Source organism: Petaurus breviceps, unplaced genomic scaffold (genome assembly GCF_028583685.1).
Source record: "Petaurus breviceps papuanus isolate PSGF00001 unplaced genomic scaffold, PetGlider_PUasm1.0 90994, whole genome shotgun sequence".
Taxonomy (NCBI): Eukaryota; Metazoa; Chordata; class Mammalia; order Diprotodontia; family Petauridae; genus Petaurus; species Petaurus breviceps.
In genome coordinates, this window is record NW_027187393.1 from 5,358,592 (window position 1) to 5,384,737 (window position 26,146).

General features: G+C 44.8%; 2 protein-coding genes across 2 annotated transcripts in view; one reads left to right on the top strand and one right to left on the bottom strand.

Moving 5' to 3' along the window:
- Nucleotides 1–25,527, bottom strand: part of NECAB3 (N-terminal EF-hand calcium binding protein 3) — a 34,110-nt gene extending 8,583 nt beyond the window's left edge. Inside the window, exons 1-5 of the mRNA XM_069077509.1 lie at nucleotides 25,039–25,527; nucleotides 21,838–21,862; nucleotides 21,047–21,155; nucleotides 18,803–18,828; nucleotides 17,756–17,853 (exon numbers count right to left, since the gene is read on the bottom strand). Coding sequence (XP_068933610.1) covers nucleotides 17,756–17,853; nucleotides 18,803–18,828; nucleotides 21,047–21,155; nucleotides 21,838–21,862; nucleotides 25,039–25,161 — 381 coding nt within the window. The 5' untranslated portion in view covers nucleotides 25,162–25,527. The remainder of the gene's footprint in view (nucleotides 1–17,755; nucleotides 17,854–18,802; nucleotides 18,829–21,046; nucleotides 21,156–21,837; nucleotides 21,863–25,038) is intronic.
- CUNH20orf144 (chromosome unknown C20orf144 homolog) lies at nucleotides 10,661–11,551 on the top strand. Its single transcript, XM_069077569.1, has 2 exons — nucleotides 10,661–10,783; nucleotides 11,174–11,551. The coding sequence occupies exons 1-2, from the start codon at nucleotides 10,661–10,663 to the stop codon at nucleotides 11,549–11,551; spliced, it is 501 nt and encodes a 166-aa protein (XP_068933670.1).
- Nucleotides 25,528–26,146: the final 619 nt, after the last annotated feature.

A 26,146-nucleotide genomic window follows, 5' to 3' on the forward strand; every position in this document is an offset into this window, starting at 1 on the left:
CCTTATTCCCTGCCTTCTCTCTGGCCACAGTTGCAGCATACAGACCCATCTCTCCCCATGTAGGTACACACTTATACATGTACACATATACCCCAAATGCAACTAATCTCACCCTGCATATGTTCACACTTACACAATTTTTTTATACACGGTTACACATATGTGCAAACACACCAATCTCCCCACCCACAATGTTTATATACTCACCACACTCCAAACACATATAACATCTTCACATACACAGACACCCTAAATTCACAGCCCACTCTCCACATATACAAACACTTAGAATTGCACATACCACGGACATTATCTCCCCATACACATCCTTCCACAAGCACACATATACCCACACCCTGACATTATCATCCTACATCCCAACTCTCCTCATTTTCATCACCAAACTCCTAGTGGGAAAATCATTTACACTTGTTACATCTTCCCCTCTCACTCACTAGTCTTCTAGTTTTCTGCCCCACTAAAACTTCTCTCCCAATGTTACCCAACAACCTCTTAATTGCTAAATCCAATGGGTTTGGGGTTTTTTTTTTTAGTTCTCATCCTTCTTGGCCTGTCTCTGTGGATTTGATTCTGTGGTTAAATTAATATCTCCCATTTCTAGGTAAGCTGTCTTGTCACAACTGTCTTTTAGTTCTCTTTTTACCTGTCTGACTTCTCTGTCTCCTTTGCTGGTTCATCATCTCCTATGCACTAAGAGATGTCCCCTAGGGCTCTGTCCTGAGCCCTCTTCAGTTCTCTCTATACACTCTCTCTCAGTGACCTCATCAGATCCCCTGGGTTCAATTATCACCATATCTAGATGACACCTAGATCTCTATATCCAGCTCTACTGTCTCTCAAAAACTCTGATCCTACATCTCCAACTGCCTGCTGAAAATGTCCTCCTGGATGATCCAGGAGCCTGAATCTCAACATGTCCAAAACAGGGTTCATTAACTTCTCCCCTAAACCTCTTTCAAATTTCCCCATTTGTATTGAGGTCACCATCCTCTTTCCAGTCCCTGAGGTCTGCAACCTCAGAGCCATCCTCAACTTATCCCTCTCTCTCAACTATGATATCTAATCAATGATCAATTCTCCTACCACAAACTATCTGTCCCCTTCTCTCCACAGGATCTATCTGGGCCCTTACTACATCTTTTGTGAACTATTTCAATGGCCTCCTAAATGACCTATTTCTAGTCTCTCTCCTCTCTGATCAGTCATTTGAACATTTACCAAAATGATCTTCTTAAAAGTAGATCAGAGAGGATAGAGCCAAGATGGCAGAGTAGCAGAAAGTAGAGACAAACTCCACCCAACATACCTCCCCCACAAAGTCCTGAATTGAATTTTTTTTTTGTTTTTTGGAGGGGGGAGGGCAGGGCAATTGGGGTTAAGTGACTTGCCCAAGGTCACATGGCTAGTAAGTGTTAAGTGTCTGAGGCTGGATTTGAACTCAGGTCCTCCTGACTCCAAGGCCAGGTGCTCTCTTCACTGCACCACCTACCTGTCCCATGTCCTGAATTAGTAACAATATTAATTAATTAATGTTCCAAATGGCAGAGCATCTCAATATTTTAAAATAGACAGTAAAACTAAAATAGTGGAGCACCTCAGTTTATGCCTCTCAAACCTAAATAAATCTAACTGAAAAAAAAAGTGAATGGCCTGACTAGAAATTTGGGAAATTTAGATATGATAGACCTTAAAATTTCTTAATGGACATATCAAGGAATATACATATTTCACACATCTGCATGTTACCTTCACAAAAAAATGGCTATGTATTGGGGAATAAAAATCTGACAAATTCAGAGAAGCAAAAACCTTAAACATGTTTTTATAAACAACAATGCAATAAAAATTATTTCCAAAAAAGAAATTTTGAAAAATTAATTAAAATTAATTGAAGACTAAATAACAATCCTAAGAATGGGTGGGTCAAACAATTAATAATAGAAACGATCAATAATTTCATTAAAGATAATGATAACAATAAGATAACATATCAAAATTTGGAGGATGTAGTCAAAGAAGTAGTACTTAGCAGAAATTTCTTATCTTTAAAACTTTTCATTAAATAAAAGAAAGAGAAAGTTGATGAATTGGTCATGGAACTAAATAAACTAAAAAAAATCAACAAATTAAAAATCTCAGGGGTGGCCAGGTAGCACAATGAGTAAGAGCACCAGCTCCAGTGTCAGGATGACCTGGAGATCGAAACCCGGGCTCAGACACTTAGCACCCACCCAGAAACACCTGGCCGTGTAACCTTGAGCAAGTTACTTAACCCCAGTTGCTTTAAAAAAAAAAACCCTAATTAAATACCAAAATATAAATCAGAGACTGAAAAAATTGAAAACAACCCAATGAACTAGCAAAATTAGGAGCTTTTTAAAAAATATAAATAAAATACACAAACCATTAGCTAACTCAGTTTAAAAAAGAAAAAAGAAGATACCCAAATTGTCAGCATCAAAAATGAAAAAGGTAAATTCACAACCAATGAAGAAGAAATTTAAAAAGTATTAGGAGCTATTTCATCCAATTATATGCCAACAAAATTGAAAATATAAGTGAAATTAATTAATATTTACAAAAATACAAAATGCTCAGATGAATAGAACAAGAAATAGAAGACTTAACTAACCAAATCAGAGACAAAAAAATTTAATGAGCCATTACTAAACTCCCAAAGAAAAAAACACAAGATCAGAAGATTAACAAGCAAATTTTATCACACATTCAGAGAACAATTCATTCCAATATTATATAAACTGTTAAGGAAGATAGGAAAAGAAGGAATCCTGTCAAATTCCTTCTATGACACAAATATGGTCATTTGATTGTAAGCTCCTTGAGGGCAAGGACTGTCTTTTTGGCTCTTTTGTCTCCCCAGCACTTAGCACAGCATCTGGCAAATAGTGCCTTAGTATTGTGTCTGAAACTTAATGCTTATTGATTGATTAATACCTAAACCAGGGAGAGTCTAAACAGAGAAAGAAAACTGAAGACTAATATCCCTAATGAATACTGATGCAAAATTTTAAGATAAAATTTTAGCAAGGAGACTATAGCAATATATCACAAAGATGATATACTATGACCAGGCTGGAGTTGTAACAGTAATGCTAGGTTTGTTCAATACTAAGAAAACTATAAACATAATGCAATAATTATCAAAGAAATTTGATATTAAGAAATTGAGGTAATTGGTAGAACAAATTAGATACACAATAGAAGCAAAAAAGGATAGTAGTCTGGTGTTTGATAAACCCAAGGCTCCCAAATATGGCAATAAAAACTCATTTTTTGATTAAAAAAACTGTTAGGGAAAATGGAAAGCAGTCTGGAGGAAACTAGGTGTAGATCAACATTTCACAGCATATACCAAGAGAAGCTACAAATGGGTACATGACTTAAACATGAAGGGTAATATATTCAACAAATTAGAGAAGCAAAGAAATAATTATCTGTCAAATCTATTGATAGGGGAAGAATTCATGATCAAACAAGAGAGAGGGTCACAAAAGATAAAATGGACAATTCTGATTATATAAAATTTTCTAAATGTTACTCAAACAAAACCAATGCAGTAAAAATTAGAAGAGAAGCAAGTAAATGAGAAAAGATCTTTGCAGCAAATTTCTCTGATAAAATTATCTAGGATATATCTAAGATACACAGGGAACTTCAAATTTATAAGAATAAGAGCCATTCCCCAATTAATAAGTAGTCAAAGGATATGAATAGGTAGTTTTCAGAGGAAAAAAATCTAAATTATCAATAGCTATGTGAAAAAGTGCTCTCAATCACCAATCATTACAAAAGATGCAAATTAAAATAACTTAAATTCTACCTCATGCCTATCAGATTGGAAACATTGACAAAAAGAGATTAATGGCAGGTACATTATGGAACTATGGTTAAAAAAAGTTGTGAAACTGTAAATACTTTTTGACCCAGCAATACCACTACTAGGTCTATACCACAAGGAAATCAAAGAAAGAGGCAAAGGATCTATATATAAAACAACAACAACAACACATTTCTAGAAGCTCTTTTTGTGGCGGTGAAGCATTGGAAACTGAGGAGGTATCCATCAATTGGGGAATGACTGAACAAATTATGCGATGTGAATGTGATGAATGTTGTAGTGCTATAAGAAATGATAAATGATAAAAGGAATGCTTTCAAAGAAACCTGGGAAGATTTGTACGAACTGATGCAAAGTGAAGTTAGCAAAACCAGGAAAATACTCCATACAATAACAACAATATTATAAAGATAACTTTGAAAGACTTAGGAAAATTGATAAACCCAATGACCAACCATGAATCCAGAGGACTCTTCATGAAACAGGCTACCCATCTCCAGAGACATTTTGTGAAGGGAGGTGGGGAGGGAGGGCGTAGCCAAAGTAGAATTTGTATTGCTTGACTATACATCTTTGTAATAGATATACACACACATATAATCAGTGTGTGTCCATGTGTATGTATGTGTGCATATATATATTTTTGCTTTTTCAATGGGGTAGGAAGCAAGTGGGTAAGAGAAAAAAAAACAATTTAAAAAAGCAAACAAAAAGCAGGCCAGAACTTGTCACTCCCATGCTCTAAGATTTCCCAGTGGCTCCCTATTACTTCTAGCATACAACTCAAACTTCTTACCCTAAAATTTAGAAAGAGCCCTTTAAAATCTGGTTTTATCCTATATTTTCAGGCTAATTTCATGTTATTCCCCTTCATGTCCTCTATATTCCAGTCATCCTGCAATGCTAGTTATTTTCCAAACTCAGAATTCCATCTCTCTCTTTTATGCATAACATTTCTGATGTCTAGAATTCACTCCTTCCTCCATACTTTAGTCTTGACTTTCCCTAAAGGTTCAGGTATTATCACCTCAGTAAACCCTTTCTAGATTTTCCCTAGTCATTAATGTAGTCTTTCCTCAAATTATCTTACATTTACTTATCTGCCTATATGTCTTATTCACGAATAGGATGTAAGCCCCTCAAAGACAAGGACTGATCTTTGAATTTGACTTTGTAATCCTAACAACCTTATGCACAGTAAATGCTTAATGTTTCTTTAAATTAATTTAATTTTTTCCACATAGGAACATACCTCAAAAACATAGCCAATCTTGTTGCATACATATGTATGCACTCACACATACATACACATACATACATATATATGCCTATAAAGATACATATGTACACACTCACACACACCCCACCCCAAATACATATTCCTTATCTATCCTTACCCAAATACATTCTTACACACATATCCCTAGGTAAATAGCCATTTTCTCTCCACACATGGACATACACGTACTTGTTTCCACTCATGCACAGCTGAACTTTCCCTACACATGCACACACATGTACAATAAATATATCTACATACTTATACATGATGGCATATTTACACACATTTAAATAAATCTAAATCGTCAATATCTACACATACCCTGAAATACACCTAATACACACATACATTCAAGTCAAAAAGTATTTATTAAGCACCTTCTGTGTGCCAGGCATTGGACTAAATGCTAGGGATATAAAGACCAAAAAAGACCTTCGAAGGAACCTCGGAGTCCATCAAGTCCAACCCTCTCAGTTTTTAGATGAGGAAGCAGCCTCAGATAGGTTGAGTAACTCATCTAGGGTCAGGAAGCCATAAAGCATTGGAGGCAGAATTTGAACTAAAGTCTTCCAGACTACAAATCACCGTATCCACAATGCCAACTAAGTAATTGTCCTTGCCTTCAAGGAACTTATGTTCTATTGAGCCAAGCCCTGCACTTCTTTCAATGTCTCCATATACATTTCCACTATCTCCCAAAATACTGAATATGCCTACTTAAACACAAAACTGTGAATCTTTCCGTCCCAGGAACATGTAATCCTACCCTCCTACACACACACATAGAGTACCCAACCCAAGGCTCTGTACATAATAGATGCCCAATTGATATTTAGGTGAATGTAATGGAATATTATTGTACAGTAAGAAATGAGGGCAGCTAGGTGGTGCAGTGGATAGAGCACCAGACCTGGAGTCAGGAAAACCTGAGTTCAAATCCAGCCTCAGATACTTACTAGTTGTGTGACCCTGGGCAAGTCACTTAATTCTGTTTGCCTGTTTCCTCATCTGTAACATGAGCTGGAGAAGAAAATGGCAAACCACTCCAGTTCTTTGCCAAGAAAATCCCAAATGGGGTCATAATCAAACATGACTAAAACAATTTAACAAGAAGAAGAAATAATGAATTGGAAGAATGCAGAGACAGAAAGATTCTTACAAATAGATGCAGAACAAACATGAACAGAATTAAGAAAACAATATATAGGAAGACTACAAAACTATAAATGAAAAGATCACTAGAAACTTCAAGCAATGGAAGAACCGATGAAATTCCTGAGAATGGGACTCACACATTTAGAACTGGATGGGACCTTAGAGGCTATTTATAATAAAAGCATATTTCCTCATGGCAGAGAAGTGAGGAAATTTTAGGATGGAATACTGCATATATTGTCAGACTCAGTTCCTGAATTGATGTTTTACCATAATTGTTTTTCTTTGTCACAAGGAAGAGTTCAGCCTTTGTTCCTCTCCATGTTCTACTTCTAACTCTCTGGACTTTCTCTACCATGCCATAGAAACCTCTTCACCCTGGAAGAACATTCCATCCCTTCAGACCCTTCTTCCATTTGGCTGGTTCTTCCCAGAATCTCCATTTTAAGGAGAACATCCAGGCCAATAAGATCTTCCTTCCTCTTCAGCCTCAAATCCTGATTTTCTGGTCTTTCTCTACCCACCTTTGTTTTTCAGCTTCCTTTTCTCAGTTACTTTTCCTCATTAGAATGCAAGTTCCTTGAGGGCAGGAACTATCTTTCTGGTTGCATCTATAATCTAAAAACTTAGCCCAGTGCCCACACATTGTTAGCATTTAATAAAAATAACTGACTTGACTTGAGTCTGGAGGGAGAGACTGGAAGGACTGTGATATAGTAAAGAAAAAAGGTATCAAAAATGTATTTTAACTAGTTGAAGTAATTAATAACTTTAGCAAAGTTTCAGGGTATAGAATAAACCCACATAAATTATAAGCATTACTATATATTGCCAACAAAGTCTAACATAAAAAGATAGAAAGGGAAATTCCATTTAAAATAACTGCAGACAATATTAAAATACTGTCAAGAAAAACCCAGAAACTATCTGAACACAATTACAAAACACTTTTCACACAAATAAAGTTGGATCTTAATTGTTGGGAAAATATTCATTGCTCATGGACAGGTTGAACCAATGTGATAAAAATGACAATTCTACCTAAATTTATTTACTTATTCAATGCCATACCAATCGAACTACCAAAAAAAAATTTATGGAGGTAGAAAAAAGTAATAATAAATTTATCTGAAAGAAAAACAGGTCAAAGATATTAAGGGACCCGTGTGTACAAAAATATTTATAGCAGCTCTTTTTGTGGTGGCAAAGAATTGAAAATTAAGGCGGTGCCCATCAATTGGAGAATGGCTAAACAAGTTGTGGTATATGAATGTAATGGAATACTAGTGTGCTATAAGAAAAGAGGAGCAGATGGACTTCATATTTACCTGGAGAAGCTTATACAAACTGATGCTGAGTGAGAAGAGTAGAACCAGGAGAAATTTGTACACAATTACAGACACAACATATGTTTGATGACCAACTTTGATAGACTGGACTCTTCTCAGCAATGCAGGGTTATAAGTCAACCCCAAAAGACTCATGATGGAGAGAGATGTCTACATCCAGAGAAAGAACTAAAAAGAACTGAGTTTGAATCCAGATTGAAGCAAACTACCTTATCTTTTTATTTTTCTCGTTTAGTTTTGTTTCCTCTTTCCCATTGTTCATTCCATCTGATACAATCCTTCTTTATAACCTGACTAATATCTAATGTGAAAGTATTTGTAGATCCTATACTTGATTGTATGCCGCCATGGTTGGAGGGGAGAGGGCAGGAGAGAAAATTTGAAACTCAAAGAATTGTGGAACTGAATATTGTAAACTAAAAGCAAACAAACAAATTAATAAAGATCAAAAAATTAAAAAATATTAAGGGAATCAATGAAAAAAAATGTGAAGGAAGGTGGTCTAGCAGTACCAGATCTCAAACCATATTACAATGTGGCAATCATCAAAGCAATCTTGTATTGACTAAGAAATAAGAGTGGTGGATCAGTGGAATAGAGCAGGCACAAATACCCAATAGTAAAGGACCATAATAATCTAGTGTTTGATACACCCAGAGAACCAAAGTTTGGGGGTAAGAGCTCAACATTTAACAAAATTTCTGGGAAAACTGGCAGAAATTAGGTATAGACCAACATCTCACACTGTATACCAAGATAAAATCAAAATGGATAAGTTATTTAGACATAAAGGGTGATATCATAAGCAAACTAGTAGAGTGTAGAAAAATGGGCCTGTCATATCTATGGATAAGGGAAGAATTTATGACCAAACAAGATATAAAAAACATTAAGGTATATAAAATGAATAATTTTTATTACATTAAATGAAAAGGGGTTTGCATAAATAAAACCAATGCAGCCATGATTAGAAGGAAAATAGAAAAGTGTGGAGGGGGATTTATAGCAAGTTTCTTTGATAAAGGCCTCATTTCTCTAATATACAGAGAACTGAGTCAAATTTATAAGAATACAAATCATTACCCAATTAATAAGTGGTCAAACGATATGAACAGGCAGTTTTCAGAAGAAATCAAAGCTATCTGTAGTCATATAAAAAATACTCTAAATCACTATTGATTAGAGAAAAAACTCTAAGGTGCCTTCTCATACCTATCAGATTGGCTAATATGACAGAGAAGGAAAATGACAAATGTTGGAGGGGATGTGGGAAAATTGGAACACTAATTCACTGTTGGTGGAGTTGTGAACTGATCCAACCATCCTGGAGAGCAATTTGGAACTATGTCCAATGGACTATAAAATTATGCATACCATTTGATCTAGCAATACCACTACTATGTCTATCTTGAATAAATTTTAAAAAGAAGGAAAAGCAGCCACATGTACAAAAATATTTATAGCAGCTCTTCTTGTGGTGATAAAGAATTGGAAATTAAGGGGCAGCTAGGTGGCACAGTAAATAGAGCACTGGCCTTGGAGTCAGGAGGACCTGAGTTCAAATCCAGCCTCAGATACTTAACACAAAAACTAGCCATGTGACCTTGGGCAAGTCACTTAACCCCAACTACCCTCCAAAAAGCAAAAAAAAAAAAATTACATAAAGAATTAGAAATTAAGGAAATGGGAGCAGCCAGGTAGTACAGCGAGTAAGAGCACCAGCTCCAGTGTTGGGATGACCTGGAGATCGAATCCCGGGTTCAGACACTTAGCACCCACCCAAAAACACCTGGCCATGTAACCTTGAGCAAGTTACTTAACCCCAATTGCTTAGGGGCAGCCAGGTGGCTCAGCGAGTAAGAGCACCAGCTCCAGTGTCGGGATGACCTGGATCAAATCCGGGCTCAGATACTCAGCACCACACCCAGAAATAACTGGCCGTGTAACCTTGAGCAAGTTACTTAACCCTGATTGCTTTAAAAAAAAAAAAAGAAAGAAATTAAGGAAATGCCCATCAATTAGGGCTGAACAAGTTGTAGTTTACAATTGTGGTGCTATAAGAAATTACATTGACATACTTACTAGCCATGTGACTTTGGGCAAGTCACTTAACCCCAACTGCCCTCCAAAAAGAAAAAAGAAATTACAAGCAGGATGCTTTCAGAAAAACCTGTAAAGACATACATGAATTGATGTAAAGTGAAGCAAGTAGAACCAGGAGAATACTGTACATAGTAACAACAATATTATTATGATGATCAGCTGTGAAAGAATGACTATTCTCAGCAATACAATGACCCACTATGGTTCCAAAAGACTCATGATACAAAATGCTATTCACATCCAGAGAGAGAACTAATGAACTTTGAATGTAGACTGAAGCATGTTTTTTCATTAACTTTACTTTTCTTGGTTTTTTTTGTCTGTTTCCTTTCACGATATGACTAATATGGAAACATGTTTTGCATGACTGCATATGTATAACCTAAATCAAATTGCTTGCCTTCTTAATGAGGGGAAAGAGAGGGAGGGAAAGAATTTGGAAATCAAAATTTTAAAAAAGAATGTTAAAAATTATTTACATGTAATTGGAAAAAAAGAAAATACATTTTTAAAAAATAGACTAAGACCCAGAGGGAAGCTTAGAGATCATCTAATACAACATGATCATTTTACAGAAGGAGAAATGGAGATTTGGAAAATGAAAGAGTTTTGCCAAAGATTATATAAGTAGGTCAGTGGTCTAGCTAGGAAAAGAGCCTGAGCCTTTCTAAATCTCTATCCAGAGTAAAGATCTTCATGAAGAAAAGACAAATGGGAAAAAAACTCTAGATGGTCCTGATGAGGTCATGCCTACTGAGGTCACAATATCTCCTACCCAGATTATTGGAGGAGGACTACAAAGAAAAGCTTAGAGGGCAAGGCAAGGCTCAGGATGGGTCCTGGACCATAATGTGAGCATACAGGGAGCCAAAGCCACAGCTGCTACCCATAATGGGTAACTACAACTCCCGAAAGAAAACCAAGGCTCCCAAGCAGGGACTGAAGGAGAAACCCCCAGACAAGGAAAAGGCCAAGAAGAAGCCCTTCTTTGGCCACTTGAAGAGAAAGCCACGTGTGAGCGCCTAGGGGAGACCCAGCCTACTGACCCACTGTGGGAGACTAGAGGACACCCCTAGCTCTTGGTTCCTGGCTCCTTTCCAAGCCTGGCCTGAAGGTGGAAATTTTGTGCTCTGAGCCCCTAGCTCATATGCAGGGAAGGGCACAGTGGGTCCACAGTCTGCCCCCATGGACTGATCCTTTCATCTCCTGTCTCAGAGCTGGTGAATCCCTCTCTGCCCTGGGATAAAAAGAAGTCTTAGGAATGCAACAGAAACCAGGCGCATGGAGCCCTAGGTCCTCTTGGGTTCCAGTCTTCAATTTTTTCCCTCTGCAAAATAGGAAGGGGACCCAGCCTGAAAGCAAGGAAATTTCACCAGCTTTACTCTTCCTTCTCCACACCTCAAGGTTGTGCTGCTCCTGCCCTTGGACAAGAGGAACCAACAGGCAGAGACCAGCATGCCCCCTGGATCCGGAGCTGGAAGGCCCGAGGACGAGGCTGGAGCAACAGCAACACCAGCAGCCTTCTCACTGAGAGGTGCAGGTGATGGGACAGATCGCCGGGAGGGTTCTCGGGCTCGTGAGATGAAGAAGATTTTGGTATTCCTTCTACGACTGGATGCCCACCTCCAGGATGAGTTGGGGGGAGTGGCTGCTAGCACCAAGAGTGCCCGGGTCTGGCAGCACCTGCACACCCATCTGCTGGCTGAGAATGAGATGAAGACCGGCCCCACCCACAGAGACGCCAGTGATGGACCCGCTCCTAGTGCAGAGGCAGGACAATAAAGACCATGGAGCGTTCAGGTGGCTGGCCCCTAAAGGCTGGTGTGTCCCTGGGCTGGCTCTAGGGCCCTTGGGGGCAGCGCCAGCCTCCCTACCCCAAGTGTGGGACCTGTGACAATAAAAGCATGGAAATGGGGTGGGCTGGGACAAGGGGTGACTGCCCCTCATTCCTTCTCTACCTCCCTAAGTCAAGATACAGAGCCCGGAAATCTTAGTTAGGATCACGGTGTAAAACTTACAAGTCATTCAATCCAACCCCTTCATTTTACAGATGAGGAAACTGATCCTGAAAGATCACCCAGGTGGTAAGGAACTGAGCCAAGATTTGAATTTAGGTCTCCTGACCCCAGATCTAGCTCTTTTTTTTTCACTGTTTCCTCTCTTATACAAGTACCTTACAGACTTATATAATCCAACCCTTTCATTTAACAAACAGGAAAACTTGAGTCCCAGAGAGAAGAAAAGAATACTCCATTGCCTGGGAGTTAATGGATAAAACTGGGATGAAAATCCAAGCCTCCAGACTCCCAAGGTTTATGCTTCATGCTCACCAGGAGAATTGCTGAGAAATTAGGGCCACTTAGTAGCATTGTAGATAGAATACTGGGCCTGGAGTCAGGAAGACTCATCTTGAGTTCAAATCTAACCTCAGACACTTACTGTGTGACCCTGGGCAAGTCATTTAACCCTGTGTGCCTCATTTTCCTCATCTAGAAAATGAGCTGGAGAAGGAAATGGCAAACCACTCCAGTATCTTTGCCAAGAAAACCCCACAGAGAGGCAGATGTGACTGAACAACCAAAATGAGGCTAAGGTCTCTTGGGGTCTCTGACCTCACGCATGGGGCAGTGAACCTTTCCAGGCTGAACCAACCCAACCAGACATGGCATCCACTACATCTGCTGGCCTCATTTCACCTCTCTATACACTCTCCTCCTCAGGGCCCTCAGACACTGCCATGGCTAGAACACTCCTTCTACAGAGATAATTCCCAAATCTACATCTGCAGCCTCAGTTGCTCTCCTAAGCCCAAGTCTATGTCTCCATCTCCCAGTCATCCAGGCCACAGACCTTGGACTCATCTTTAGCTAAAGATCTTCCCTGCCCCTAGGATAAAATGCACCTGGAGCCTGGGGTGGGAGGCTTGTTTTTCAGTAGATACTTTTTGATTGGCCAGAAAAGGCTATATAAGCCCTGATGGGAAGCTTTGTTTTGGGGCTCACTTTGAGAAGTGTTGTGTGATTTGACCAGATGAGACTCTGGGCAGCCGTTGCTGAGAGTCCTCTGGCTTTGAAAAACCCAGATGTTGATGCTTCCCTCTCTGGTAACTGTGATTTGGTATGGATGTAATGGTTGGACAGTTTGGAAGCCTGTCTGCCTGAAATATTTCTGTATATTCTGAAGTTCGGGGTGCTGACTCTTTCCCCCTGAACTAGGTAAACGATATATGTTTGACTGATTAAAGTAAGCTTGTTAACCCATTTTGAGTTGCTTTCCTTTAGAAAAGCAGACCTAAGAACCTGTGTTGGCAGCCATCTTGGGGCTTGCTGCTACAGCAAGTCACATCACACTGTTGGCCTCAGTTTCCTCATCTGTAAAGTGAACTGGGGAAGGAAGTGGCAAATTACTCTAGTGCCAAGAAAACCCCAAATGGGGTCATGAAGAGTCAGACACAACTGACAACAAATCCAGTCAATCACCAGTTCCTAACAGTTCTACATTGGCAATATCTTATATATCACTTCCCTCTTTGTCCACTCTCACCACCCAGCTCAGGCCCTCTCTTTGCTTGTTTATACTATCCAAACAGCCCCTCCCACCATCCCCTTGCCCCAGTCTAGTCTCTCCGATTCATCCTTTCCATGCTGCCAGAATCACCTTCTTAATGCCCATGTCTGACCATTTCACTCCTCAACTCAAAAGCCTTTAGAACTTCCCTCTCACCTCTATGATGAAACCCAAACTCATCATAACCTGATGTTTGATGATAGGTTGCTGATAGTTTGTTTTATCTCCTGCTGCTCCCCTAAACTGGGCTCCCCAAACAAGACCTCTACTTTCTCATGCCCCTACCCTTACTGATACCATTCCTCTACCTGAAAGGCCTCCTCTCGCCTAATTTGCCTAAGTCATATCCATCCTTCAAGGCTCCTCTTAAATCTTACTTCTCCAATTAAGCTTTATCTGACTGCTGCAGCCCAAAGTCCTCTCTTGAAATTAACCCACAAATATTATTCATGCCCAACTCTGAGCATGGCCCAGCCTGCACTGATCTTCAGGCTTCATTTCACATTGACCTCCTGTCTCCACCAATGGAATTCACCTGGCTCCCACCAATGAGCCCACCATCAAGTCTACCCTTCCAGGGTGCACCTGAGCAAGCTACACAACCTCTCTCTATGAAGGCAAGGAGGGTGGGCCAGAGCAGAATGGGAATGTGGGATTGGGGGATAGCAGTCTATAGATGGTAGAGGGGGCTGGATTCTGATGGGCCTAGCCCAGACCTTGAGGTCATAATCCCTCTAGTTGCTGCCATTCCCTCTCTCTTTCCCTCAGCCTATTCTCTGGCTGAGGCACCTCGACTGGAAGGGGAGAAGGTAAGAACAAAGGGTAGAAGCAAGGGGAGGCTGTGAGGATCCTGAGTCTTGGACAGGACCCAACCCTGACAATAAATGTATAGGCAAAGCTACAACATAAAGGCAGTTAGGTGGCACAGTGGATGGAATTCCAGGCCTGGAATCAGGAAGACTCATCTTCCTGAGTTCATATCAGGTCTGAGACACTTACTAGCTGTGTGACCCTGGGCAAGTCACTTAACCCCATTTTCCTCAGTTTCCTCATCTATAAAATGAGGTGGAGAAGGATATGGCAAACCACTCCATCATCTCTGCCAAGAAAAACTCCAGGGGCAGCCAGGTAGCACAGTGAGTAAGAGCACTGGCCTCAGAGTCAGGATGACCTGGGATCAAATCCCGGGCTCAGACACTTAGCACCTACCCAGAAACACCTGGCCTTGTAACCTTGAGCAAGTTACTTAACCCCAATTGCTTTAAAAAAAAAAAAGGAAAAAAAAAGAAAGAAAAATTCCAAATGGGCTCATGAAGAATCAGACCCAATTAAAAACAACTGAACACCAATAGCATGAGGCAGGGAAAGGCAGTGGGAGTGAGGGCCAGGGGCTGCTCGGGCCCTAGGGACCACATAGCAAGGTATATAATAGCTCAGGGGGCCTCATTTCCTTGGTTGGTTCACAGAAGGGAGTAACTGATGTGACCAGCCCCTAGCAATGAATGGCCTCCCACACAGGGAGAAACTATGGTTGCTTTCACATTGTCCCCTGGGCTCTGCTGCTGCTTTCTAAAGCCCAGAAGATTTTGGCCCCATCATGTTTATCTTTATCTAATCTTTGCCTGGCCCTTTGGCCCAGCTGCTGCAATCTGGCTTCAGTTCCTCTGAATTCAACTCAACTGGAATTGTTCTCTCCTAGGACCTAGTCCAATCCCTTCAGTTTATAGATGAGGAAACTGAGGTCCATTGAGGTTAAGTGACTTGCTCAGAGTCACACAGGTAATTATCAGGTGTGGGATTAAGAAGCCAGGACTGCTGGTTCTTGAGCTAGTCCTCTTTTCTCCGTACAATGCTGCAGTCTCATTCTCCCATTCTCCATCTTCCCTAACCTCTCCACAGCTTTTGACATCATATGCTTTCCTTCCTAGGCTTCAGCGGACACCACAATCTCTCTGTTCTCCATCTCAATCTCTTGTCTAACTCCATTTCCTTTTCAGTCTTCCTGGATGGCTCTTATTCTCCTAAACATCCCTTTATTATGGAGTCAAACACCTGTGTTTCTCAAGAATCGATCCAGAGTTTTCATAGTATTTAGAGCCACAAGGGACTTTGGTGACCTTCTTGTCTGACGTTGGCCTTTTAGAGATCAGGGGACAGAGTGTTAGAGAAGAAGTAACTTGCCCAGGATCACAGAGGCTCCTGCAGAGAAGTCAAGTCCAAAGCTCTGACTCCAGATCTGGGGCTCCTTCCTCTACACCATCCTCAGGCCTCTCCTTTCCCCTCTCTGTTGGCAATCTCATGCCCTCCATAAATGAACAAGCCTCTGTTGAGTGCTTCCTATGTACCAGGCACTCTGCTAGGAGCTAGAGACACAAGGAGAAAAGGAAAATGCTTCATGCCCATAAGGAGCTTTCATTCCTAAGATGCCTACCTAATTTATATTTTCAGTCCCAACCTTTTTCTAAGCTCCAGGTCTGCAACTCTGGGTTGTTGTTCAGTTGTGTCTGACTCTTTGAGAACCCACGGACCATAGCACATCATTGCTGGTCATTGGGTTTTCTTGGCAAAGATGCTGGAGTGGTTTGCCATTTTCTTCTCCAGATCATTTTACAGATGATCAAATTGAAGCAAACAGGGTTATGTGACCTGTCTAGGGTCACACAGCTAGTAAGTGTCTAAGGCTGAATTTGAACTCAGGTCTTCCTGACTCCAGGCTCAGCACTCTATCCACTGAGCCACATCCTTCAGAATAACTCATTACCTGAATGTCCAATCAACCTCTCACACTCAACACTTCCCAAACCACCCCCTAGGGGTACAACCTCTGATCCTGGGCACGGTGACTTCTTAACTGCAGATGGTAATCACAGAGCCAGGGAAGGTGGCCCAGGGCCAACCTTGTGACCCTCTGGGGCAGGTCCTGGACAGGTTATTCCCCCCTAAGCAGGCTCTCTGGGAGAAGAACAATATCTGTGTGGTTGTGAGGATGCATGATTGCAGGTAGTTCAGCTATACATCTGTGGGAGTGGAAGCACTTGGAAATGGACATGTCTGTGGGTATCTGTATGTGAGAGTGGATCAATAGATGTGGGTAAATAAACATGCCTGAGTATGAGCAGTGCTCACAAGGAGCAGAAGCAAAATCAGTCAAACTGAATCATGTCATGAAGCCTGGGGAAATACTGGTAAGGTGAAGAATCACCCCCAGTTAGGGAGCTTTTTTAAAAACTGGGTTGTCTTAAAGTGAGACACTAAGAAAATGGGTCCAGGCAGGACAGGGAGAAGGGGGTCTGGCCAGATCCAGTCCCTCAGGTGTTCTCCTTCCTCTTCTCTCTGCTCAGAGAATCCCTGAACAGTCTTATCCTATTCTGGTCTCACCTGCCCAACCCAGGTGCTATCTCCTATTCCCTCCTATTCCCTCTTGCCTCCCTTAGTTTCCTCAGGTGCACATATGCACATACATGTGCATATTCACACACACACATAAACACACACGTACACATGCACCCACACAAGTATGGGGTTTTCAAGAGGATTTTCTTCAACCTAATGGAAGGAAGATCACAAGGTCATAGGTTTAGAGCTAGAAGAGACCATAACGGTCATCTAAACCCCTCATTTCAAAGATGAGGAAACTGAAGCCTAGACAGGTAAAGTAACTTGCCCAGGGTCACCCTAGGTAGTAAGGGTAGAGACAGGATTCAAACCCAGGTCTTCTGAGTCAAGATCTATTGTCCTTTCCACAATGCAATTCTGCCAATCAGTCAAATAAGGCAAAATCAAAACCCAGCACTCCAGTGGGCCCTGGACCTCCCCAGCTAAACATCACCATTTATTCACAGCCTTGGACCCCACCATTCTGTCCCCTGAAAATCTGCCCTGCCAGCCTAACTAACTGCCAACTATGGGCCTAATTCCATAGTCCTTCCCACCAACTTTGAGGGTTGGGGCCTCCTACCTATCTGTCTGGTCTTCTATTTGCCTTGGCAAGCCTCCTTCCATACAGACTAAGTCTTTGTTCCTGTCCCCAACCAGGGACACTGCTCTCGGGTTACAGTTCCCCACCTCTACCACAGTGACACACAGTCGTAACACATGGTAACACATTCATTCTCATACACACTGGGTAACACCAATAACACCCACATATAATTTCTACTAGCATTAAAGAGAGTGGGAAGGGGAGAGGGAAGAGCACAATCCATGAGTGTCTGTGCACATATGTTGGCACAGATCTGTTCATCCAGGTGGGTGCATAATGTGTGCGTAAGAATAGATAAGGTATTGGCACAGATGACCCTCTGTCATACTGAGCTCCTCCCTCAGATCCCCAACTCCCCCACCTCCCCTGTCCTCCAACCATGGAGAACAGGGAGCAGAGTACGCAGGAGGTCTTGAAAAACCCAAGTTCCCACTCACCAGCTTGGTGGCGTCCATGGCAGCGAGCACAGCACTGTTCAAAGCCTCCAGGGCAGCCAGCACAGGTCTATATGCACCCAGGTGCTCTGAGAAATAGTCTAGGGTAGGGACAGAGGGAAATGTAGGAAAAGCTGACTGAGCATACTCATTATGGTATGTCTGCCCATCTGGGGCCTCAGACACTCAGTTCTGCCAGGTCCCCTCCCAGCCCAGGTCATCTACCTGGCTCACCTCCCCCAAGGTCCCCATCTGTCTGGTCAGTGGTGCAGTCTCAGGGCCTGGGAACAAAATGACCAGAGGGGAGGCTGATAAGAAAGCATTGAGCAGGGATGGGGTAAGGACAAATGGAGAGGTCCCAGATTTCCCTGATCAGAGTAGCCCTTGGAAGAACAAGATGCAGAGAGCTGGGTGAAAATGGATTGGAAGGGATAAGACAGGGAGGGCTGGGGCCACCTCCCTCCTGGGCCACACCTGGGACTCAGGGCCCAAAAATGTGCTGCCAAGCTCTACTCAGTGATGGGGAAAGGGAAGGGCTTTGCCCTTTGAACCAGGAGATTCAGCATTTATAGAGAGGCCTGGATTGTGGATTACCCTGTACAAGTGACCCTGTCAAGCTAATACTCTCCTTCCTGATTCCCCCTAAGGGGGAAGAAGAAAAGGCAAGACCTGAACTCCCCTTCATCTCTTAGCAAATAGCACCACATCTCAAAGAGCTATAATAACACCCCTCTCCCTGAATTGTCTCTCTCCATCCCCATCAGTTCAGTCCTATCCCCTTCGACTCAGAGCTCCTTAAGTCCTAAGCAGGGCTACTTCTTAGGAGTCAGACTCCAAGGCCACTGGCTTTGGGCTGCTGGAGTGGCCAGGCAGCCCTTATGTACCACCATCCCAAACAGACATAGAATAAATATGAATTCATACAAATATATATATATACATACATACATATATATATACATACATACATATATATATATACATACATACATATATATATATATACATCAGGGCAAAGCCAGACCAATCCAAGATCTGGCACCAACTTACCGCAAAGCTTCTCAGTTTCCAGATTGCTTCAGGGAAAAGAGAAATCAGGGCTTGTTAGACAGTGTTTGACATCCAAGCAGTAGCTGCTACAAAAATAGCATAGGGAAACCTGCTGATTAGGGGGTTTGCAGCTCCAGAGCCCCTGGCAAGGACCCTCCTCCAGTGCCTTTCCCAACAGGGGCCAGAGGGAGGTATCAATCTGTAGCTGTTATCCCTGGACTGGCCAGTACCTCACAGGAATGGTAGGTTAACACTCCCTTGGAATGGACTTCAGAAACTAGAGGGGATAGGACTGACTAAAAGCCAACCTCCAGAGGCATATGTGCCTGATTTTATGCATATATATTCCCATGTGTGTATATGTGTGTATGCATGTACAGAGTGGCATAGCATCCTGGGAAACTTTTTTTTTGGCTTTTTGGAGGGGGGGAAGCAGGGTAGTTGGGGTTAAGTGACTTGCCCAAGGTCACATGGCTAGTAAGTGTTATATGTCTGAAGCTGGATTTGAACTCAGGTCCTCCTGACTCCAGGACCGGTGCTCTATTCACTGCACCACCTAGCCACCCCTGGGAAACTTTTTTAATGCAATTCCTGGGTGTTGACTTTATTTCAGGACCATGGCATCATTCCAGCCTATCCCATTTTAGTCCATGCCCTCCTCATCCCCTAACTCCCCAAGGACAGTCCCATCAAGCACTACTCATTCCCTTTCCCAAACCTCTCAGTCTCCCTACAACCTCTCAAGATCCCATTCCTACCCAAAGTAGATTCCCCTGAGGTCCTGTCCCTCAAAGCCCCTTTGAAGCCAAAGGCCATATCACCCTTTCCTGGAAAGGGGAAAAAACCCTCATTTCCTCTACCCCACCCTAATATGTGACTTATTTGGTATGAGAGGGAGCTCAGGGACCATCCCAAAGTCAGGCTCCACCTATTTCGCAGTTAGTATAGATACAGCAGTCAGAAGCTTTCCTGGATCAGGGGATAAGGGATATAGATCCCACTGCCAAAACCTGGAAAGACTTGAGGGGGAGACCAGACAGCCGGGCCCACATCTGTGTAAGATCACTCTGATGAGCCTAGGTGTCTCTAATATGGGGCCTGTCCTGGCATGGGTAACTCTGTCCTTCCACACTTCCCCTTCCTACAATGGGATGGGGGTTGGGCAGTAAGCCCACTCCTCCACCTTGGGCCAGGTCTGGTTGGTGCTGGTGGAAAGTGGAGGGGTGCAGAGGAGGAAGCCTGGTTCATCTCCAGGCTATTTTGAGACCCTAGCTTGGATTCATCCCAGCAGGCAGGAGCTGAGCTGCTCAAAGTGTGTCTGGAGGAGGAGTGGGGGAGGAGGCTAGACCAGCAACTCAACATGGCCTTGAAACCTAGAGGTAATCCCCAGTCAGGCTGACTTTGTACCTTACACCTAGCCTCAGTCCCATTTGAACTGTCTGTGTCCCCTCAACTTTATAGCCCCTGGCCTTGGGAGACACCTTCTTTCCCAGAACTGTGAGGGTGGGACCCCCCTGGGACTCCTCACTCAGCTCAGCTCAGCTCTCAGCTCACGATCAGCTTCTGCCAGCTGCCCCTCGTTATTCTCAAATGCTCATTAACCATAATTAGCACTGAGCTGGTAAGGGTGTGAGTGAGTCACCATTCTCTTTCAGGGAGCATCTGCTGAGCAGAGCAGGAGGGAGGCAGGAACATTAGGACTGGTGACCCGATGACCCATGGCTGTACTCCAACTGGAGCCCCATTCCCATCCCGACCCCTCACCCCAGTCGCCTCCTCCACCTTAGAACCCAGAGTCTAGAGCCAAAGGAGAAGCCCCAAAATTGCAGAGAACAACTTCTTCCCCTGGACAATGAGGAAGTTAGAAGGGCCTACCCAGCAGATGCTCCACAACTCTCTGGGGGCACAGGCTATAGAGATTAATGCTAAGCATTTCAGGGCAGCAGGGTAGCCTAATAGGAAGAGAACTGGTTCAGTTTCCAACTCTGCTGTGAACTTGCTGTGTGATCTTGGACAAAACAATTCCCCTCTCTGGTCCTCATTTTTCTCCTTTGGATTGTAGAACTTTAGAATGTCCAACCTGGAAGGGAACTTATACTGCCTCATTGTACATATGAGGAAATGAGGCCCAAGGAAGTAAAAGGCTTTGTCCACTACCCTTGCCCCTACACTCTATGCAGGGCACAACCTTCCTCTCCCACCAACCATCATTTTCTCAGAGCCCACATCCTGACAAACACTTACTCTGAGTAACGCTGGTCAATGCTGCTGAATAGCTCTCGGAGTTCCCCGGAACTGAGAATTCCATCTGCAAAATAATTCTGGAATTCCTCAAAGGACAGCTTCCCATCATCTGTGGGAACAGGGGAAAGGAGAAGTCAGAATCCTAGCTCAGAATCCAAGCCTCAGCCCCAGCCCTTATAGAGGACAGAGAAGTGGCAGACAGAAACAGTTAGATTGTGGGGATGGGGGTCATCAGGTCTTTCAGAATGTCCCCATTAACCCACTCTTTCCAAAAGACTGGCAGGGAGCAGGGAGCAGGGAGATAGAGCTCTCCTGCCCAGCCAATATCAGGTCATTCTCCAGCCACCATCAGCCCATAGGGAGACAGAGGGAGCCCTTTCCTGTAAGGTCAAAGGGAGTCTTCAAGCTCTGGAAGGTAGGCTAGTCAGTTGTTCGTGGGGAGGGGAGGGGCTCTGAGCTGGGACCACAGGCCTAGTAATTGGGGGAAGGATTCTGGAACCAATGAGAAACAGGGGCTACCTTGGACAAGGACAGATAGAAATATCCTAGAGGTTATCAGGAGGCATCCAAACAATGCTCTTTGGGGTTGGGAAGGGGAAAGGAGGGGAGGATCTGCAAGGGCTTTGGGGCAGGTCAGCCAGGCTTTCACATACTTCCCAATTTCTTTCCCAATTCATCTCCTTCTGACTGGCCTCCCAGACCTAATCTCCCTACAGCCTCCCTACCCCCAAGGTAGTGTCAATATGGGTCTTCCTGACCTCCCGATCCCTTTCCACTGGGGCTATGCTCACCATTCTTATCTGCTCGACGGAAAACCTGGAAGGAAACGTTAGAAGAAAGATGTACATCCTGAGTGGCCTCTCTGGGCCTAGCAACAGAGCATCTCCCAACAGTCAGCAGACAATACATGAAACTTCCTTCCTCAGGGAGCCCACCTGGTATAAAAAATGGCTCTTAACCTCGGCTTAAGTTCTTACATCTAACAATGGGCAAGAAGCATGCTTTGACTACCATGCCCTATGTCCTCAGGCCCAATAACTCTGTCTTTTGGTCTTATCCTCCCAGCCAACAGGTTACTCGGAATTCATAAAGAGGAGCACTGAATTTAGATTTAGAGGATTCAAATTCTAGCCCCAAACTGGTACTTACTACTTGTGTGACTTTGGGCAGAAGGAGACCCCACTTAATCTCTTGGCCTCAGTCTCCTCATCTATAAAATGAGGAACTTGAACTAAATGAATTTGAAGTCCTCCTCTAAAGCTATGATTCTAAGTCAAATATTTATTTATACCCTGGGGGTCATACCTGTCCCAGACCACATCTGTGACTCAAAGCCCAGCAATGTCCTGCCAAGTTCTATCCAGGGCTAGGGAAAGGGGAGGTTCTCCTTTTCAGATCCCAGAGATTTTGCAGTAATAGAGGGGCCTGGGCACCTGACTTGTGGGTTACTTCCCTACATTATAGACACAGACAACTCAATTGACTCTCCCATATTAATGCTTTACTACCCAATCTCCTAATCTAGAGTTGGTGGAGAGGTGAGGGTGTAGGGAGATTTAATGTCCTTCCCCCTAAAGTAATAGATCTCTCTTGTCCCTGAAAAATAAGCTAGAATAGCCCCTATCCCCCTAAACTGTCTCCTCATCCCCATCAGCTAACTACCCTTATCTGCCTCCTTCTGAGCTCCCAGTCCAAAGGATGTCTCACACTGTACAGAAGATAGACCACTCCATGCCACCAGTGACTCAGACCTCTCCCCTCCTCCACAGCAATGACCCAGACTTGTCCTCTTATCCATGATGACCCATGCCTGTACTCAGGACACAAGACTAAAAGTAGGCAGCCTCTCATCCCCAAGAGGAGGGGAGTTCAGATTCAAGGGGGCTACTGGTGCTTTGCTGGGCTTCCCCAGGGACTGCTGCTGATTTTTCCTAAGGAGAGGAAACACCTCCACAGAAGGGCTTTGAAAGGGGCAAAATATATGGTCACTCCATAGCTCATGGTATGTTTTTGCTGACCCAGGCTCTGGCCCTACTCATTCCAGTTGCAGATCCCAGGAAATCAGAATGGCAGAGAATGATTCCAAATTACATGGGTGGATACAGAACACATCTCTCCCCCAACCTCAGGCTCCTGATGCTATTTGTAGCAAGGGACCTCCTGCTGATGCCCTTTCTTCCTTCCTGGCCTGTCCCCAGCCCCCTCCTGGGAACCCAGCAAGAGCTTCCCCTCAGACAGGAGACTGGGAAGAGCTCTGAACTTTCTTCCCCTCTATTTCTCCATCAAAATCTCTATTCCTCTTTTTTCCTTGGAAGCTCTGAGTCAACCCAGAAAGGAGAAAGGGCAACCCTTAGAAGAGGAGCAGAAAGCAGAATATGGGGGTGGGCAGAGGACAGAGCGTGCATGGGTGGGGGGCAAGCAATGCTCTCTCTCCAATGCAGCAGTATACTGGCATTGCCCCAGTCAGAGCACAGCAGGGAAAGAATGCCCAGGAGCTCCCTACTAAGCCAGAGCAGAGGAGGAAGGTAGGGGACTTGAGGGGACTTGAGGATCCCATTCTTTCCAGCTCCACTCCACACACACATTCAATTTCTTCATCTGTATATGGGAGATCCTTGAGGAGAGAAGGGGCAGAAACACTAAAATGTATATAGGTGGGGCATGAAGGTGAGCTGCACAGACCCCAGGGTTAGGTCTCTATTGCTGGCTCTCTCCTGCTGTGGGGCCCCTGCCCCAGGTCCTACTCCCCTGGCCTCTTGGCAACCTGAGTTACTGGTTCAGGCAGTGACTCTTCTCAATACCACCAAGAGCCATTAAAGGTTCCCACTGCTCCAGGTGGAGACACTGGGGACCAGAATAGTGGAGAATGATCACCTCTACAAAAAGCCATAATCAGAGAGGTTTAGCCAGGAGCTCAGGGTCACAGAGCAGCCCTCTCTCCCAAGATGGGGACCAGAACTACTTTCCTGCTTGAAGGAGAAAGTGGAGGAGAGAATCATACTCCCCTCTCTCCTAGGAAGGGTCAGAGCAGTCTGCATCAGAGATGCTGACTCATGGGGAAAAAAGGAAATTGACCCAGTGGTCAGAGCCCTTTAAAGCTAGAGTAGGGGTTAGAGGAGAAATGGGGTGGGAGGATATTTGGGGAAAGATCAAAGGACATGACCTGTGAGGAGTGGGGTCTCCCTCTCCTAACAGTCGAGTTCTTGGCAGGATCAGAGAAAGAGGTGACTAAGTGGTGATGACAAAGGTGAAGAAGAAGACAGGTTCCTGCGCAGGCTGGAGCCAACCACAAGCTCCTCACAATGTACAGGTGGGTACAGTGGGAGGGGTGGGGGAGGGGAACAGGACACTGAGAAGACAGGCTATCCCCAAAGAACCCTAAGACAAGACTGAGCCACCACAGCTCCCACCAAAGCAAAAGATAGGGACAGGAGCCCCAAGCTCCCAGAGCCCCCTCCACCTTCGTTCACCGGGCACCAGGCATGGGACAATGGTGCCAGGGTACAAGCTGGGGGCACTTCTGCATCCATCTCCCTCTTCCGGAGCTCACTCACATCTAGGAGCCAGGGCTATTGCATCTTCAGCCTCTTGGGCAGCTAGCTGCCCAGTGATCTGGTTGGAGGCTGATGGCGGGAGAGGCTTTGGACAGCTCTGGACAGCTCCTACCTTAGGCACCCAGTTCTTCTGCCCATCCTTGCTAACCTAGCTGAGTTCGGCCCTCAACAGCCCTTCCTCTGTTGTAAGTTTTAGGCCTGTTCCCTCCTCTTAATGGCTCCCTATGGAGTCCACCCCCATCCCGTGCCTACAATACCTTCTCCCTCCCCCTCTCCCCCCCCCCCTCCCTCCGGCACCCCCCACGCCCCCGGCCGGCCCCCCCCCCCCCCCCTGCCCTAACCCCTCCCCCTCCTCCCCCCCCCCCCCCCCCCAGTTCTGCGACCCTCAGTCCACAGCTCTCAGCCGCCCCGCCCCTCCCCGCCCAGGGGGTCACTCACGTCCTGGAAGAGTCCGAGGCCAGCGAAGGCCGCAGGAGGGACAACAGGGGGTGCTGAGGGGGCCTCCCGGGCGGCAGCCTTGGACCGAAGCAGGCACATGGTCAGCAGCTCCGTGCACGACATCCTTAGAGATCCCCCCAAAGGGGAGGGAGCGCGCTTGGGCCTGCAGGGGCAGAGGAGAGGGAGGAGGCAGGGGCGAGAGTAAGGGCAGGAGTAAGGGCAGGGGCTAGGGCAGGGGTCTAGGAAGGGGCCGGCCGGGGGCGTGGGCAGTCCCGGAGGGAGGGAGTCAGGGACAGGGGGCAGGGACAGGTGGAGGCTGAGGCGGACGCAGAGGTGAATGCTCTGGAGCAGCTCCTCGGGGCCAGGGTCTGGAGCAGGAGAAAGCGCAGCAGGGCCCGGGGGAGTCCAAGTCAGGGATAGGAGAGTCCAGGGCGTCCACTGGGCTCGAGCACTGAACACCGATCCCTCGAAGTTGGGCCCGGGGGGGGAAGCTGGGCTCCCGCCTCTAGAAAGAATGATTGGTCAGTGGAGGTGATTGGCAACATAGAGCCCCCGCCTCCTGTCAAGAGGATTGGTCACCGGCTGTGATTAGCAGCTCCGGCCCCGCCCCCACCTCAGAGCCCAGATTTAGGGAGCAAAGGGAAAACCTTCGGGGCTGCATTCCCAGATTTAGGCCCATTTCCCTTGCCGGGAAACTAAGGCGCAGCCAGACAGTTCGAAGTCCCTGCGAGGACTGGCACAGAGAAAGGAAATGCTCTTCGGCCCAATTCAGGAGCTCCCATCACCTGTCTGCCCCAGTCACCCCTATCTTGTCTAGCTCACTAAGGTCTAGGAGACGAGTTCGAGTTCTAGCTCTGCCACTGAGGGGGTGGGGAGTAGAGAGAGGGAAGAGAGGAAGAGGTTGGGCTAAAATGATCTCTAAATGCCTCCCCAACTCCGCAGAGGGGGAGGGGAGGAAATGTTTTCTGGTGTCTGGTGACTACTAATTCTCTCCTTCCTTTCCGGGGGCAACCCAAGCTGCCTCCGTCCCAGCCTGAGCAGCCGCTGTCCCTCCCTCTCAGGCCGAGCCCTGGGGTGCAGTCCAGAGGAAAGTTCGGTCCTGAGGATG

Bases quoted from the DNA above. Each gene is read 5' to 3' on its own strand.
- CUNH20orf144 (XM_069077569.1), top strand. From the start codon at position 10,661: ATGGGTAACTACAACTCCCGAAAGAAAACCAAGGCTCCCAAGCAGGGA. The intron at 10,784-11,173 runs GTGAGCGCCTAG...CCACACCTCAAG, and splicing joins ACTTGAAGAGAAAGCCACGT to GTTGTGCTGCTCCTGCCCTT.